Here is an 18,010-nt window from a genome sequence, read left to right as displayed (position 1 = left end):
GCAGTTTCATATACAAGATTACCTTAATGTGTTCGTGCCTTTGTTATTTATGTTTGGGACGTATATTTCAAAAATATTATAATTGAAATAATTGGTTATTTATCTCATAACAATATATAACAATAATAACGTTGTGCGTAGCTTTTATCGGACTTCAAAATTAGAGCTGTTAATATTTATACGCATGTTTTCTGTATAATTACAGCTTCTTACCTTAATAAAATAACATGCGTTTTTGAGAAACATTTTCTAAAATATATTATGATCTCCGTATTTTGTGATTTCATTGAAATGAAAAAACATCAATACCGACTGATAAAATGCTAAAGATAAGTACGTATATACTATATGGCTAGAACGTAATTTTAATAGTTACTTATAAGCATATATAGTTCGTTCTAACCTTACACTTTTTTATTTTATATCTATGGGTAGAGGGATTTATTGTAAGGTGTTATTTTTAAGAAGATAAATGTGTGGTGTATATTATTATTGTTAATGTTTGCCCTTTTACATCATAATAAGTAGTGGTATGTAGTGGTATGCGACGTCGTTGTTCACCGCCTGCAGCGCCGCGCCGCGACGTTTCCGAACTAGCAACTTTTCATTTTATTCCCATTAAAAGTTATTTATGATTCCGGCGACAAGTCGCGAATAAAGACAAAGTTTGAACGAGCCGCTGGCAAATGTTCGCCTTCAAATTGATGTCTCGAGAAACGCTTAAATATTCATTAAAACTAGTGTCGCCGTTCGGCCGAACGGGTGGGCCCAAAACTTTCCGACTCGTCCGAACGAATGCGAGTGAGGCCGAGCGCTGGCGAGCGACGCCGAGCTGGTATCCACTTAACAAAACAACAATTAAGTAGAGTAACAAGTTGCGCAAACTGTCCCGCCGACGCGGCTCGTAGTGTTTATTCGACACTACGCATTTACATAAGGATTCGTATTCGATTGTAGCGGACACCTGTGTGTACGAGTACACACACACGCACACAATCACGTGCGACATCGAGCGCATACAATGTGCAATCTAAATCCAATCTCCTTTCACAAGAATTCGGTTTCAAAAGCAATGCAATAAAAGAAAATTTATAACAATTGTAATAAAACGAATTTATTTATAGCATGCCAAGATGGATCGTCTATTCGCGGAGTATAGCTCTTTCAGGTGATTTGAAATATAATGTTAGTTCTATTATTTCAATAATTTGTCAAAGTTTTATTGACGAACTCTAAATATTTTATTTGATTGTATACAATTTCCACATTCCTAAGAGATTATCCAAATGTTTTTAAGCTATTTTAGTTGCCAATTTATCTAGTTTGCAACCTAATTCTATTACAGTAGGTAGTTGTGATACAAATAACTTTTTGGATTCGTATGAAATCCACTTTATTTGAGAGGTGTAAATGTACTTTCTTAGCTCCACTAAATAATACACTAAACCTAACATTCTCTCCAAAGATAATGCTGGCTTTTAAGTGTCTAATTTCTTCTTTCAATATTCCAAGATTATTAATTATTTTTATTTCACAATGCACAATGTGCTACCATTCATAGCAATCGTCGCGGAGCATTAGTGTGGCTCAATATTACGCTTAGAAATATTGCCGCGGCCCTCTGTAAGAAATGTTGCAACGCTCATGGAAGCGAGTACCAAGAACTGGTGAATCTTATACAGAATAGTGGTAGTGTTACCTTTGATGAGGTGCGCGGCGAGCACCAGTAGCGCGGTGAGCGCATGCAGGCGCCACGAACACGCGCACATCCTGCGCCGCCCGCGCGACCGCACCACCTGCGCACAACAACACCACTGTCAACACGCACAACACAAACTGCGCACCAGGAGCTGCAAATTATACACGCTCATTCACACATACATCTTATCTCATGATATTAGGTCATTGAATAGAAATGGATCCGAGCGTTAGTCGTACAGCGTGGTGTGTTGGTAATGATACCGATGGTTACTAATGGTAATAAGATGTATAATTACTAAAAGATAAAAGAAGTGTTTAATGACATCAAATTTAATTTTAAATAAGAAAGGTAGTAGAATAAATAAAGCAAAAAATAGATATTAGTATATATTTTTTTACTGAATATATACTTAATGCGCTGTGCAAATATTATTACGTGTTAACTTTCATGAATATTAGATGTACTATTGACAATATTAACGTGCTATAGCATACAAAGGTTTCTAAGATTTTAAAAAAATGAATAAAATCTCTCATTTACTGTACAGTTTTAAAAATACATAAGGGACAGATGCACCACATCAAATTCAATAAAGATTAATAGTAGGGAAGAAGCAAGTTTGTTTATAAAACAGGAGATCAGCGCTATAGGTTTACGCGAGTCGCGACTCGTTTGTTACGCGCGCTGTTCTCGCTCGGGTAATGCAATCAATTACTTACAAAAGGCTTTTGTGTTGAGTTCATGCTGCAGCCAACACAACAGTGGTGGGACCGCATTTATTTAAAATAATTCTTCAATTAATGTTTGTGCATTTTAAACAAGTAATATTTTATTATGGGACGTCGGTGAATATAATATACTTGATGGTAAGTAGTAAGTAGAGGATCGAAATACAGTAAGGCCCTATGAAGGCAGACTGGCTCCGAAAGGCAAGACTTCTGAGCGGATTTATTGAGATTGAGTTTTGTATGTAGACCGAAGATATGTTTGAGATGGTGTTATTTTTCCATTCATGACAATGGAGAAGGTTGCGGTAGGCCGCGCGAGAAGAACAAAAAAGATCGGTTCAAACGTTTGATATGACCGCGATCACACGACCCTTTATCATTTATTTATTTACAACAGTCCGTGCTGTTCCAGGCGCTGCTCATAATGTAAATGGGACCGGGCCCCGCATCGGACGGTGCCAAATATATTTTGCTCAATACACTGTATTTATAGTGTAGTCAATGGTTTCCACAATTTGTTTATCTAATAAGGTTCACGTAATCTGTGTTGCAGCGGGTCGCTCGCTAACACGTTGTTATTTGTAAATCTATTAATTAATAAAGCCTATTAACTAATAATATTGTGTTGGTTAAAAAAAAACGGCGATAGCCTAGTTGGGTGTGGAACGGACTGCCAAGACGAATGTCCGCAGGTTCAAATCCCAAGGGCACACACCTCTGACTTTTCTTAAATCATGTGTGTATTCTTTGTGAATTTATCGTTCACTTTAACGGTGAAGGAAAACATCGTGAGGAAACCTGCACATCTGAGAAGTTCTCTATAGGAATTTCGAAGGTGTGTAAAGTCTACCAATCCGCACTAGGCCAGCGTGATGGACTTAGGCCTAATCCCTCTCAGTAATAGAGGAGGCCCGTGCTCAGCAGTGGGCAAGTATATCATACAGGGCTGATATTATTGTTATTATTATTATTGTGTTGGCACATCCCAAATCACGTTCGAGCCTTGTTTTTTTTAGTTAAACTGTGTCGTGTACATGTATCGTTCTAAAATTATCTTCTAATTATAATACAATATTGTTATGGCACCGACTATTATACATTTCTGCTATAAATATTATGGCATTCTCTATGAGTGAAGGCTAAAGACTCCAGCCCCCACCACGACTGAAAACGGAATAATAACATTGTTGTATATTTCGTGTGTCAGCAAATTAGTTTACCATCTGTTAGTGAAGCCAATACAATTATAAAAATAATATTTATAAAACTACCGCCAATTGAAAATACAAAAGAAAAATTTCACCACAATTTCAATTACATCTGTAAATAGAACGAAAGTTTTTATATTTCAAAGTAGTTTTTTCGCATGAATATATTATGGTTCTAAAATAAAATACGTTTTATTCTGTGTCGCTTATTAGGGGCGAGCGCAAGAACGCTTGTAGTGCTTTTAATACTCGCAGCGCTCGCAGGAGCCAGCGCGATAACGAGTGGCTTGTGACCGACACGAGCGAAACACAACGGCCACCAACTTGACTAAACTGACGGACGTTAGTCGAAATAAAAATTAAACGAAGCTCGCGAGTCGCCCAAAAAGTTGCGCCAACTCGAGACACACTCAAATTTATTTAATGTAGTTAACAAATTAGTGCCCGTCGCAGTTTACTGCAGCGGGGTTTTGTGCACTTTATTATCCGTTTCTATATAATTTGTTACGTTCGATAGTTCGACCCACTTCGCAGCAATTCCAACGGGATGTTCGTTAAGGCGCGCGACGTCGCGCCGGGCACACCGCTCAAGGGCACCGAAGTAAAATAATATAGATATTATTGTCCGACACTGGAATTGCGTCTCGTGTAACAGATGCGTGTAAGTACGTGTTCCGTCATAGTGTCGAGCCGCGCTGTAACCGCAGACCTTACTACTGCTAATATTACACTACGGTTATTTTACCAAAAATAACAATGAAGCTAAACCTTATTGATAAATTAGAAATAGGATGGATGGTCATCCGTAGATTACAATGTAATAATATAGTTATTTTAATGTCTATTTTAGAATCCCTCCCTCGGTGGCATGGTTGTATTGCGTGCGCGGTAAAACAGCGCTCTGAGGTCCTGAGTTCGAGTACCGTAAAGAGATATTTGGTTTTTAAGCTCACTATCAAACCTGACTGAAATTTGTGCTGAATTTGGCGGTAGGCTCGCCCTAGTTATACCACTACCTAACCCTTCGGAGTTAAAGGCGTGATGTGTGCAAGCCTTCGAAGCGTCGGGAATAAAACATGAAACAAATATTCGGTATATGACGATGCACAGCATCTGTGATAGTGCCTCATACTTCACGTAGTATTTCCAGTGAAATTGCCGTCCTTCTGATCCGTTTCAGCCAAAGTTGAGTTTATGTCACGTGGTCTCAGGTGACAGTTGGGTTTGGTCGTGCTATCATACTGTCAAAAATCACCGCCAAAAAATCTAAAATCCAATTCCTACAGAATTATTAATGTTTATGAGCGGTGGCGCTTGTCATTAAGTGACCGTATTGCTTGTTTGATGATTTACCGAAATAAAACAGCTACCAACCAAGCGGAGCCGCCCGGCGTGGTGCGGCGGCGGCGTATATAAAATTTACTATAAAAAGTTAATTTGGAGCTGGCGTTTATGTGATTGCTCAATCTGTTATGCGGATTAATGTTTGTAAAAGTTAAAACAAAAATTGAAAAAGATTTTCGTAAGGCACTGTGAAGGCGGTTTAATGGAGCCTACGCCGCGGGCACTGCCGCCTCCTGCTATAATGAGCGCAAGGCGTGAGGCAAGCGGCCATCTCTCGTGACCGCGCGCGGTAAAAACACGATTATTATCAAAAACCCATAGCAGTGTCTACAAAGTGGAAACCTTCTATAAATAACAGTTGTAAAGGTCCGAGCACTAACTCCATAAACGTAATTATGAGCGGTGCGGCGGCGGGAGGGCAAGCGGGACGCGCCGGTTATCCGCCCAATCTCGCATTTCCTTTTTTCATAATTATCATGGTAATCCGGCGGCGAAGCGCGAGCGGTGCGGGGCGCGGGGGCGCGGGGCGCGCGGGACGGAGAGCGGTACATCGCCCCTATTTTGTTTTTACACGCGTTTTTTATTCTCATAAAATTATGCCCTGTGGACAATTTTTAAAGTAAACATTTTAAGTGATATTCATTTGTCGGGAAGCGGGACGGAGTGCGGCGGGAAGTCGAGCGGTTTGTGTCGCCATAAACTGCTGAGATTTGCGCACCTATTTAACATGTTTATTACTGAGCATTTAGCGGACTCAGCGCCGCTTCTTTTTCATAGATGACAGAGTACAGTTTTGGGTCACCCATAACCGATACACAACACGTGAAATTTACACGCTCGGCTTGAAGTTACACTCTTCACGTTTTCTCCGGCATTCTGAACTTAAAGTCTGTGGAAAATATAGTTGTATTGTGTGACATTTCACGACGGCCACTAATATTGTATTTACTTATGAATGGGTTTGTACCTCTGTGTGCTGTTGTAGGTCAATACAACTTGTTTATTAATCATAAATATTACTTTATCTTTACAATTATTTCACTCTAATATAATTATAAGGTAACTAAAAAATATGGCTTTAATAACAGCTGTAAACTCATTAAATATTATAATTTTGTATTGTGCCGAATTAGTACCGCACAAGTCTCAAACTATAGACACTCGGTCGTACAGGGTCCGGGCGGTGGCAGGGCCGGGGACTGTCTAGGACAAGAAATATCAACTCAAATTTTTTTTGCAACTATCCACATCTGCAGGGACGCTTCTGTCAGCATGTCGCCAGAGAATTGAAGCCGCTGTTCTTAGATATTGGCTATTTAGATAGTGGGCTGTATATCCATAGATCGCTGGTTACGACTGAATTTTTAGAACATATCAACAAATATACGTGTACATAAGTGCTGGGTAAGTGTAACGAGTTTGTACATTAGCGATGGACTCCGAGAGAGTTTCATAGTGAAAATTACTATTTATTATAAATACTATTTTAAAAAGCTAAGCTGTTGATAGAGCGCGCGCATTGGCACCGGACGAAATATTACGTTGTCTAAACGTATCAATAGAAAACGTATCCTCGAGTTACATAAATAAGATTAAAAACTAAGTGCAAACTATTTAGCTGTTGTGCGCTTTTCCTCACTATATAGAACGCAAAGATTTAAAAGACGTGCTAAACGTCCCGTCAGAGCCTGGACCGGCCCTGTCCCGGCCCTGCACGCACCCACAATGAAGCTCGTCAAGTGTGATTATTCTATGATTCGGGTGTAAGTTAATACTTTAGCTCGGTTTGAATATATTTCAGGCCGTATCTCACACAAAGAATCTTTAATGAGGGCGCGTGATTATACGATTACCGCCGCCGGACTACGAATATCAAGTTAAATACTCGTGTTACGTTTGTGAAGTAAATGTAATTTATTAAAACATTTACAAATAAATTAGTTTAGTCATTAGCGCTGTTGGATTTTATTTTATTTGCGTTTAGGTACGTACTCATGCGGAAAACTACGAGCTCACTAATCATAATGATAGCAAGTTATGAGGTATTTGAGACAATGTCATTAATGTGACAGCGTGAGAAACAAAAAATACAAATCCCACAAAGAAAATATATAATAGGTATTTTTTTATTTGACATTCATTTAATATTTCACAAAAAATCGACGGACTCAAGAGATATAAAGGTTAAAGTAAAGTCATCGAGCTTTTACTAAAGCTCAGTCGCGGGCAAGGGCTAAGACTAATTATATTATATTCTACTGATATTATGAATATGTAGTTGTAATGAGCGTTGAATATTGATGACCTATGCCTTTCAGTAGTAGTTCCGCGCAATAGAGAAGACGACATAGATCCTTATAATGCTTCCACATAAAAAAAATAAACATGTACGAGTAGAGACGTGGGAACATTTTGGTACTGTAGTAAGAAACTACCTTTTTTGCGTACACTACCTGTTCTAAAAAGAATATTTTATTTTATTTTATTGAGGAAAAACAAATAGTTGTACATTAAATACGATTGAAAAAGCACATACACATTTTTTTTATAAACATACAACCTACAACGTTCTTTACAGAATATAAACTGAGTATAATTTTCAGGTACGAATAATCAATTTACAATACAAAAGAATAAATAAATGAAAAGCAAATAAATAAATAAGAAAGTGAAAGGTGATAATTTATAGTATATATGATACCTACGGATCAAAATCTTGCATCATAATAAACATGTTTTTTCGAAACTCATAGTAAGAGTTAAAACAATATGATTATGTAATCTCTACTTTGAAACGAAGTACGTCCTCGCACTGAAAGAGGCCACGATCGTTGGCCAACGTTTGCGACCCAATGCATTAGTTGGCTGGTGGCTCCAATATCCATGACTAAATACAAATAATAAGAACCAGCGAGTGAATGTCTTGGGAACTTCTGACACAGATTCACCATTTATGGAGCTGGAAGGGCAATCGAATCAGTTCGGTCTATTCTCACATACCGTTAAACTTGTAATCTCTAGGAGAAAGGCAGAGCTGTAATGAGTAAATGCGTTACTTGCTAATTGTATGTATTTCCGTATCATAATAAGGTATGTCGACCCATCGATTCTGTTAGTATCCAGAATCGTATCGATTTCCATATCCCAGAACATTTTAGATATTAAAGTCACGTAGGATTTGCCCGGGATAGCAAGTTAGTCTGACATTCCCAAAATCTTGACTGTCTAACATCTTGAGTATATAAAACCTCAAAAGTACTAAGAAGTAAGAATAATAAATTTGCCTTTTCCTTTGAAATGTCTAAGCTACATAACTAATCTGGAAGATGTTTTTAATCCCACTATAATACACAATATATTATACGTGTTACACTACAACAGGATTGAGTATCTCTGTATGAGTCCCGAAAGGCGATACCGGCTTACATCGTGCAGTATGCACTGTTCAGTGAGACAGTCGCCGCTCTAACCACTGTGTCCAAAAACCCGCGCAATAGAACACCGCGATGCGATTGGCATTTCGACTGTGTGCTGTATAGGGTTGCCACTTTCTTCCAATCTACACTCAAATTGTAAACAGAAAGAGTTTGTATATTTGTTTATTGGAGTCTTTGGAGCTACTGAGACTATTTCTGAGTATTATAAATAAAATTTCTGAGTAGTATAATTTGCAAATTATTTCTATTTAATTATTCATATTGCAGAAAAAAATATACCATACAAAATTAAACTATTTTTCGGATTTTATCGCGGTTTTAATATTTTACTTTTTCTCCCGACGTTTCGAATACTTTGCAGCTTTCATGGACACGGGGGGGGGGGGACACTCCCCTCTCCCGTGACCATGCAAAGTTTAATTTCAATGTCTAACATTCGCGTAAATATAAGAAATCATTATACCATACAAAGCTGAAAATAGTAATTTACTATATGCACATTTTTTTCACGAGTTTGTTAATATATTTGACTTAGTTGTTACGAATGTCTGGCAGCATTGAATGATTATTTATTTGGCCATAAAAAACTGTTGCATAGTATTAAAATAATTCTATAAAGATATTAAATTTTTCAGGTAATATTCCAGCCAATCAAAATATTACGTTAAATTTAAATACACTATTTATTGTTGCTTTAATTATAATTTGTGGATATAATAAGATCGAAAGGCTAGTTAATAATAAATTAATTGTCATTTTATACATTAATTTACAAAATTGTCTCTATGAGCAAATTGTACTGAAAAGCAATTTTGTTAAAGGCCGTACAATTAAATTACATGTTTGCAGCGTGCCACCCCTGGCCGGTAGGTGTGGCGCGCTCGCTAGATGTCGCTAAACAGATACGACACGGCCGCTATCGTTCGAGCTCGTCACACTATCTGCACGATATGTCCGCCCGAGCCGCGCGTGTTACCGCACCGCGTCGATTGCACCAAACTGTTATTGTTCCTACGAACTAGTGTTTTGTATGTTTTTGAGCTGATTGTGATGTTAGTGCCAATTTGATTTTTGTAGATAATAATGTATCGTACACGCAAATTGTATTCAGTGTTTTATGAAATAGATTGAATAATTGATTTTCGTTTGAAATTAATTGTTCTGCAAGTAGTAAAAGAGAGTAAAAGAAGCCAATTCAGTCTACAGGAAACACTGCCTAAATCATGGTTCTGCTACTAACCACATCACCATACGCGAAGGTTATTGGATATAATATTACAAAAAAAGGTAAATTATAGTTGCAATGTTGAATGCATGCTCTCCAGTTAAAATGTCGTGCAGTATAGTGACGTAGCGCTCCCTGCCCGCTGTGGCGGACCGCGCCAACGTAACTAGAAGTCTAACTCTCTAAGCTCGCGGACTCGCTAGTTAAAAGTTAACACACAGCATTTGAGTTCTCGTCCCGAAGCTGATAATACAATTTGTATCTTCTTTTCGTTTGTATTTGTGAAGGAGCAGTTGTCTCAATACACGAGCGGGCAGTGGAGTGAATAAACAAGTTAATAAGGTTTCTTTGTCTATGATCGTATCGGGCCGGCGCGGGGCGGTGCGGGGCGGTGAGGTGCGGGACGCGGCGAGGACGTGCGGGACGAAATCGAAACGCTATTTCCTGCAAAAGAAAATTTCGCGGTGGTCGCTTCATTTACCTTCAATACAAGAGCACAATGTTACGCTTAGTATAAATAACAAAGGAAATGAGCGTTTTACGAGGCGGGCGGTTTTATCGCCGCCGCGGCGACGGCGACGCGCCGCTGTTTATTCATAAACCCGCGCTGTTTCAGGGAACCTCGTAACTCGGTAATGCGCAGGATTTGTGAGCACACCTCTACTGTCTACAGTCACTCACACCAGGACACTTGACTACCACGCTTAATTTTCAAATAAAACAACACTTCACAGCTTTAGTTTTACTTTTGAACACTCGCGACAAATGTCCAAAACTCTCATTTATCACCTAATAGGTAGAGAAGTGACTATGGAAGCCACTCTTCCGTTTCTGGGTGAGATAAGAGACATGTAATTAAATCAGTAAATATTGAAGAAAGAAAATAACTGAATGAGGCGAGGAATAAGTAATAAATATGTTAAATATAAATGGATTGAGTGTGATGTCGTATCACGAACGGATAAACACCGCCTGTTGACGGTGTCCTCGCCACAGTGTGTATTCAGAGTGCAGCAGTGAGCTTAAACATCTATTAACGATAACTTTTACATATTTGTACTGCAATATGCGACGTATAGCGCGGCTACACAGCGCAGAACAAAGGGGTCGCATTACCGTCATATTTGGGATATGGATGCACCGCTTACATGAATTTTAAATTATATTTATTGGTAGCACGTTGTGCTCGCCCCGGGTGTGGGTGCGGGCGGTGTGGAGTGGTGCGAGGAGGCAGGGTGGGGAGGCGATTTATACGCCATTAATACTGCGACCAGAGCGCCGATGGCACTATAAATCTTGTGTTTACGCAAAATAATCTTGCGCGTATTTTTTACGCGAATATATGTCGCGTCGTCGGTAAACGCTTTATGGATCGCGGGAACATTACCATGTGGCAACAGCTCCTCGGGCACTGTGAGCGGTGACCACGCATTATACGACTCCAACCCTCTTACTCATTTACCTTTGCGTATTACGATAATAAAATAAACTACAATTTTAAACTAATGGTCAATTCAATTAGTGTGAATAATAGGAACTAAGTATTAGGTTTTTTTGTTCTAGCTACAATACAAAGACAGGACAATTTTGATATCATGGGAACATTGTTCAAACTGGTAATTTTTATCAATGTTGGTGTCCGGGACATCCCCGTTGCCGGCGATGTCGTGCGGTTATCTGTTATCAGTGGTCCCATCAAGCAGAACAGCGGCATTACCCGTGGCATGGGCAGTTTGCTCGCGGACCCGTGATTACGCGTATAATTTGATGCCTTGAGGAACGTTGTGTTTTTTATTCAACCAAGTTAATATCATTAGAAAAGTACAAGTAAAACAAGTATTAGAAAATTGGTTTCAAATTTGGGAAATCCTGTTTCCTAAACTAAGAAGAAATTGTATATTGACTGCATAGAATGTTTAATTCGAGTCCTTCGTTCTAACAATTGTGCAACCACGTTGCGTTGATGCCACGTAACGGGTAAGAAATCACTAACAAATAAATGCCACAAAATTCTCCAAAAGTACACAGCTGCAAATTTTACACGGCGCGAGTGTAACACTGCCGCTTCAACGCTAATAAACTTTAACAGATTTCACTTAGAAATATTGTTAGTGTGGCGCGTGTTCGGGCAGATAACCCGACCGCGTGCGAGACACGCGCTGCTGACTACCAACTAATGTACAGCTCACATAAATTAGATAAGTACTACTGGGGCGGGTGTCAATATATTTATATCACATTTGGGTAGCACCAACTTCTATTAGGTGGTAGCTTCGTATTTTATTATTGGGCTTTATGGAAAATAATATTAAAAAATCTGAGGGTGACGAGCGTAGTGCATTGTTATGCAGTATTTTGGAATTCATAATTGGGCTGGTGTTTCTATTGCATATGAGTAGTCTGAGTATTTACTACGAGGTGTGGGGCCTGCGCATCTATTTGTTTATTAGTATAAAAAATATACAAACAGTACAGCACATGTCGCCATCATACGGGCATGATGTCAAGCTCGAGTTGTTGGTAATATATTGTATTATACTGTACTAACAATTATAAGCAGTGCGGTCACTTTGTCGTGTCAACATAGGAAAATCTATTTGATATGTATCTAGCTAAGTGTGTTGGATTGAGTATTTAAGCCGAGAGAATCGATACATTCTCGTTAGAACGTGTTCTAATATGTGGTATTATCATCGAGTATCAATCGTGTTGATTGTTCCTCGGGACGGATACCGCTCGAACCCTCCACGACTTTGGAACTCGGTCGGGTTATACTGCAGCGCGGCGCGGTCACGTGTCGGCTACGTGCCGGATAAACGAGCTAAACGCCGCTATTCAGTTGTGATTAGCTAAGTTCCAGTGTGTACACTGCTTAACACTGTTATAAGACTAAAGCGAACACGTCGCTTTGTTCACAACAGAAACAAGTTAGATCTCTCTTTATTATTTGTGGCTTCTCGTGGGCGTGAGGCGCGAGTTTTTTGTTCAACACATTCCCGTGGCTCAGAACTTGCGTGCAATAAATACTTAACTATTATTGATATTTCGCTATCGCATGATTCGAATGTTTTGAAGTCAATTTTTCGTGCTAGACCACAAAAAGTAAAAAAAAATATAATATTTAAATATATTACTTTCTATAGATGCTACTCATCCAGAGATATCAAATATGTGTCTCTAATAACTCTGACTATAATGTTGTTGCTCATAGAAGTGTTAAATGTGACTTCTGGAAAGCAGCCAATCGAAAACCATAAGCCAAAAGCGGAAATACCTCCCCACCATCCCTCGTGGGGGAGGATGGGTACACTCGTAACAAGTTCTATTAGAATGGGACACAAGTTGCCTCGCGTCAGTTCCCGCCGCGACGCGAGTTCGTGATGTATGCAAAGGTTTATAGTTTGATAAACTAGCACGAGCACACGGCACCTAGCAATGTGATGAATGATGCATTTGCTGATCTGGAAACGAGAATGTATGTTGCAAGCTTATATTCCACACCCATAATTCATTTGAAATGTACAATTCAAGTTCTATAATGGGAATTAATTGGTGATAATAATTGTAAGACCTTATAGTAGTTGTCAACTATAGACTTTGGTAAGTATAAAGCATTTTTATAGATTGTAAGGCGATCGACCGTGTGGGCCAATTGATCAAAGGCCACCGTCGCGCCAATAAACGTCCAAGTCATACGGGGAATTGTCGCTAGAAAACCGTAAGGTACATAGTATGTTCATCGATTTTTGGAACTCGTTGATTATTAGTCACGGTTCAACTTCAAGGCAGGGCGGCAGGTTATCTGTAAATTCGGGTGCGCTCGTGTCAGTGGTGCGACGTTACTCCTGTCACGCGGCGCTCGTGACGCGTCCTCAGCCGCCGGGCGGTGTCGCGCGAGCGGCTCTCGGCGCTGGCAGGCCGCAGGGCGGCGGGCGCGCACTAATTGTGTTTACGCGTCACCACCGCGCGGAAACTGGACCACCGACCCGCCACCCGTCGCCGTCGCCAAATGGATTAACTTTAAACTAACATTCTAACTCAGTTTGGATCGTGATAAAAATTCTCTGTCGGTGACGCTGCGGACATGAAACTGCAGGGAACAGTTTTAAATGACATTAAGAGGAAAAATAAACAACGGAAATTATCGAATTTTACACAAGGCCCTGGCTAGTTACTCTGTAGGCACAGCTGCGATTTATGTATACTGTATTCATAGGTCGGCGGTCTTATAGTGACATAGATAAGTAGCGAATCATTCAATATATATGTAGGTACGGATATTATTCTAGTTACAATCTCCGCAAACCTCGATTCCTAGGGGTTGAGCTTAAGATATCAGTCGTTTCATAACTTATGTACGCCGTGATCCAATTTGGTGAATAAGAGCGACACTTTATTATTAGCAGAGAGCCGGAACCGTCGGCTTGATCTGCGCTGGACGTAACGGCTTATTTCCCCGGCGTGCGGTGTCACTGCTCACCGAGATGTATTATGCATCTGTCGGCAGACATTCGTGCAACGCGGCCTCTTAACTAACTGTGACGTTTGTTCACGAAACGCTAAAAGCAGTAGCGACTGCCTATATAGCAGTTCCAACGTAATCCATTTACTTATGAAAATTATAACCATGATGAATTTATGTACATATTATTATTAATTGCTAAATGCTAAATGAATTATGATAACAATTAACAAAAAGATCAGACGTGTAATAAAGCTGACGAGCGCAAAGAAACACTAGATTCAGATTGCAAAACAAAAGGTTGCTAATTTTCGATGTTATATTTTTTTCAAGCATAATAGAACCTTTCACATCAACTCCGTAATAGGTAAAAATAGGTCACCACAAGCACAAGCATCCATAATGGATAAACGTATTCTACGTTTAGATATTGGCGGTAAATAACTCTCGCCGTAATAATTAAAGCAGTTCCCTCACATTACAATTGTTAAGTAAGACGTGAGGAACACAGACCCCTCCGCCCCCTGCTCCTCCGCCGCCCTCCCCTAACTCCGGGCCCGCGGGCTCCGCGCTGATTCCGCTACCGAACACCAATGAATAATGGACGCATCGTTAAGTGCTCCGGTAACCTTTGAACAACAACTCAAGTGCGTCGGTAATTAAACTTGTAGCTTTATACACTTCACCCACGAAGACGGAGAGGGGAGTGGAAAAGGGGAAGTGGGAACTCCTTGCCCTCCTTCAAATCATGTCATTTGATACATGGCAAAGTTGAACGAAAAAAGTTCCGGGCAAAATGTATTCAGCGAAAGTGAAGTAAATGTTAATGTAACGAGTGCTCTTACACTGCTATATCCACGTGTACATACACGCACACACGTACACGCGCACAGACGGGGATGAGTTGGCGCTCCAGTTGTGGAAGCGGTCGGTCCGCGACTCGCGACTATACTTATGTTACGGTTATCGTTTTAATACATCAAAGGCAAGTGATTTAGTTGTAGCGCGCGTTACGTGAGATGGAATCTTGGATGTACGCGATCATGTTACTGAAATCGAGCATCTTTTATACATCGCTTTGTTGGGCGGAGAGCTGATGAGTACATAAATAATATAAATATAGTGAACCTTACAGCAATGTTGCTCTTTTGTCTTGCGGAAAATAGCATTACTACGGCTAATATTGATGTAAGGCAGAAGATGCTTGGCAATGGCTTGGTGAAGTTTGTTATGTTAATGTACAAGATATTATTATAGGGTTATATCTAACATTAAATTATCAGTTGTTCCATTGTTCTGCTCTCAGTGGTAAATTATTATCATTGAGTAGATTAATATCGTACCAGGCCACAGTCTATCGATTATACAAGCCAATTAATTCAAGAATTAACAAACCTGTACGTAGTATGTTTGTTGGGGACTGTATTAAAACTTCCACGGATTTGTTCACTGGTTTATTTTCGAATCTGCTTATCTCGTACCAATTTTCTTATTCTGCCTCGAACTACAAACTACGCATACAATATCCCGACTTACATACTAGTTTAGGAGGCACTATAACGCACGGGTGTGCCTCCTACGCACTTTTCGGCCATTGGCCCGCCGTTTTTCCCTCGTTGGCGCGTCCGTCGCTCCGATTGGCCGTAGGGTTCTGGTGGGCGGGGCGTCGTTCCACGATGCGCCGGCGCCGGGTCCCTCGTCGAGCGCGTGCAGTGCGCGCCTCAGTCGCGCGGCGACCGCCGTCCCGCGACGTTGCTCCTCTGGATGCGGCGTTGACGGGTCGCTCGCTGAGCGTGCGGCGCGCGGGCCTCAGTCCCGCTGCGTCCGCCGTCCCGTAACGTCGCTCCTTAGGCAGCGTCGTCGACGGGCCTCAGTGTCACGGCGGCCGCGAAGTCGTCGTGTCGCTAACATCCTCCCCGGCGTAGCTCGCGCAGCCTCCTCCTCCGGGTGCAGCACGACGATCTTCGTCACCGGGCGTCGAAATACGCCGCTCTTTGTCTTGATTTCAGCGACTCGTATGGCTCCGTCGGGTCCCTCGAACGTGCGCTGGACGATCCCCAGCGGCCACACGTTCCTCGGCAGCTGTTGGTCGGCGATGGCGACCACGTCGTTCACGCGCAGCGGACGAACTCTTCTTGTTGACTCGCCGCGGGGTACCAGGGTCGGTAGGTACTCCGCTATCCACCGGCGCCAGAAGTTGTCCGCCAACGCTTGCGCCGCTCGCCATGCCCGTCGATCGACGTCTTCACAGGGTCCGATTGTGGGAAGGCCCGATGATGAGCCCAACAAAAGTGATTGGGCGTGAGCGCCTCCGGGTCCCTCGGGTCGACGCTCACGTGGGTCAGTGGTCTTGAGTTGACTGAATGTTCGGCTTCAGCCAACAACGTCCGTAGGGTTTCTTCGGACGGCGCCTTTTCCTTTAGGGTGATGGTTAGTGCGGTTTTGACTGATCGCACCAACCGTTCCCACGCACCTCCCTGGTTGGGTGCGCCCGGAGGGATGAAGCGCCACTCCATCCGATGCAGCAGCCCGACGTTGCGTAGCTCGGGTTGCCACTCCTTGTAGGCCGCTCGTAGCTCTTCATCCGCTCCCTGAAGTTTGTGGCGTTGTCGGAATACATTATTTTCGGCCATCCTCTTCTTGCTGCCATCCTGCGCAACGCCATGATGGCCGAATCCGTTCGACAGGGGATGCGGCGAGCTCCAGATGTATGGCGCGTGTCGTTAGACAGGTGAACAGCGCGCCCCAACGCTTCTCTCGCCGGCGTCCGATCTTCACTATCATCGGCCCGAAGTAGTCCACTCCGCAGTTGGAGAAGGGCCGATGATACGGGTCCAAGCGGGCACGGGGTAGATCTCCCGTGGCCGGTGGCTGCGGCTTCGTGCGTCGCACCTTACACAGTGCGCAGTCTCGTTCCACGGTGCGCACGGTGGGCCTCAGGTGTATTATCCAATATTTTTGCCGCAGGTCGTTGGTCACGCGCTCCCTATTTGCGTGACCTGCGGCACAGTGTTCTTGCAGCACGATGAGCTTCGTGACGGGGTGTCGGCCGTCCAAGATGACCGGTCGTTTGGCGTCATCCGGGACTGTGGCTGCTCCGATGCGTCCCCGGACTCGCAGCACGCCATCTTCTAACACCGGGTCCAGCTTGAATAGCCGACTCGTCCTTTGTACCGGCTGGGAAGACTTCAATCGTTGCAGCTCTTCCCCGAAGCTCTCCCTTTGCGCCTGTTGCATTAATAACAGCTCCGCCCGCTTCAGGTGTCCCACTTCCAGGTGTGGTGTCTTGCGTCGCGCGATGTCCGCGAACGCCAAGACTCTCGCCGTGGCTCGCACCAATGTTTCATACTTGGAGAAGCGGGTCGGGTCGGGCAGCCAGCGTTCCTTTCCGGGCTCTCTGTGATGTGCAGGACCTCTGCTTCGTCGTCCTGACTTCCGTCTCTCGTGGGCCATGATTGTTCGGGCTCGAGGAGGAAATCAGGTCCCCGGAACCACCGGTTGTCTTCACTCACGGCGTCGCTCCGAAGTCGAGTGGCTTCATCGGCGACGTTGTGCGTCGTGGGTAGCCATCGCCACTCACTTTTGTCGGTGAGCTCGGCGATCTCCCGCAGACGATGCGCGACGAAGGGTGTGTACCGTCGCTCGTCGTTCCGGATCCAGTGGATGACTGTTGTGGAGTCAGTCCAATATATAGTTCTCTCCGCCACGATGCGATGCTCCTTCTTCACTGCGTCAGCGAGGCGCGCCCCGATTACCGCCGCTTGCAGCTCGAGGCGGGGTATCGTTTGCGTCCGTCGCGGTGCCACCTTCGCCTTGGCGGCCACCAAAGAGAGTGTAACGTTCTCTTGGCCGACCATCCGCCAATACGCCACCGCTGCGTAGGCCTGCTCGCTGGCGTCGCACA

General features: G+C 42.6%; 1 protein-coding gene across 1 annotated transcript in view; it reads right to left on the bottom strand.

Annotated features, from left to right (window-relative positions):
- The window catches only part of LOC115450720 (lachesin), a 118,515-nt gene that overhangs the window by 35,047 nt on the left and 65,458 nt on the right, over positions 1-18,010 (bottom strand). The window contains exon 2 of the mRNA XM_030178801.2: positions 1,700-1,796. Coding sequence (XP_030034661.1) covers positions 1,700-1,769 — 70 coding nt within the window. The 5' untranslated portion in view covers positions 1,770-1,796. The remainder of the gene's footprint in view (positions 1-1,699; positions 1,797-18,010) is intronic.

This window comes from Manduca sexta, chromosome 8 (genome assembly GCF_014839805.1).
Source record: "Manduca sexta isolate Smith_Timp_Sample1 chromosome 8, JHU_Msex_v1.0, whole genome shotgun sequence".
Taxonomy (NCBI): domain Eukaryota; kingdom Metazoa; phylum Arthropoda; class Insecta; order Lepidoptera; family Sphingidae; genus Manduca; species Manduca sexta.
Note: the sequence above shows the minus strand (reverse complement) of the source record. Positions and strands in the feature narration are given on the sequence as shown.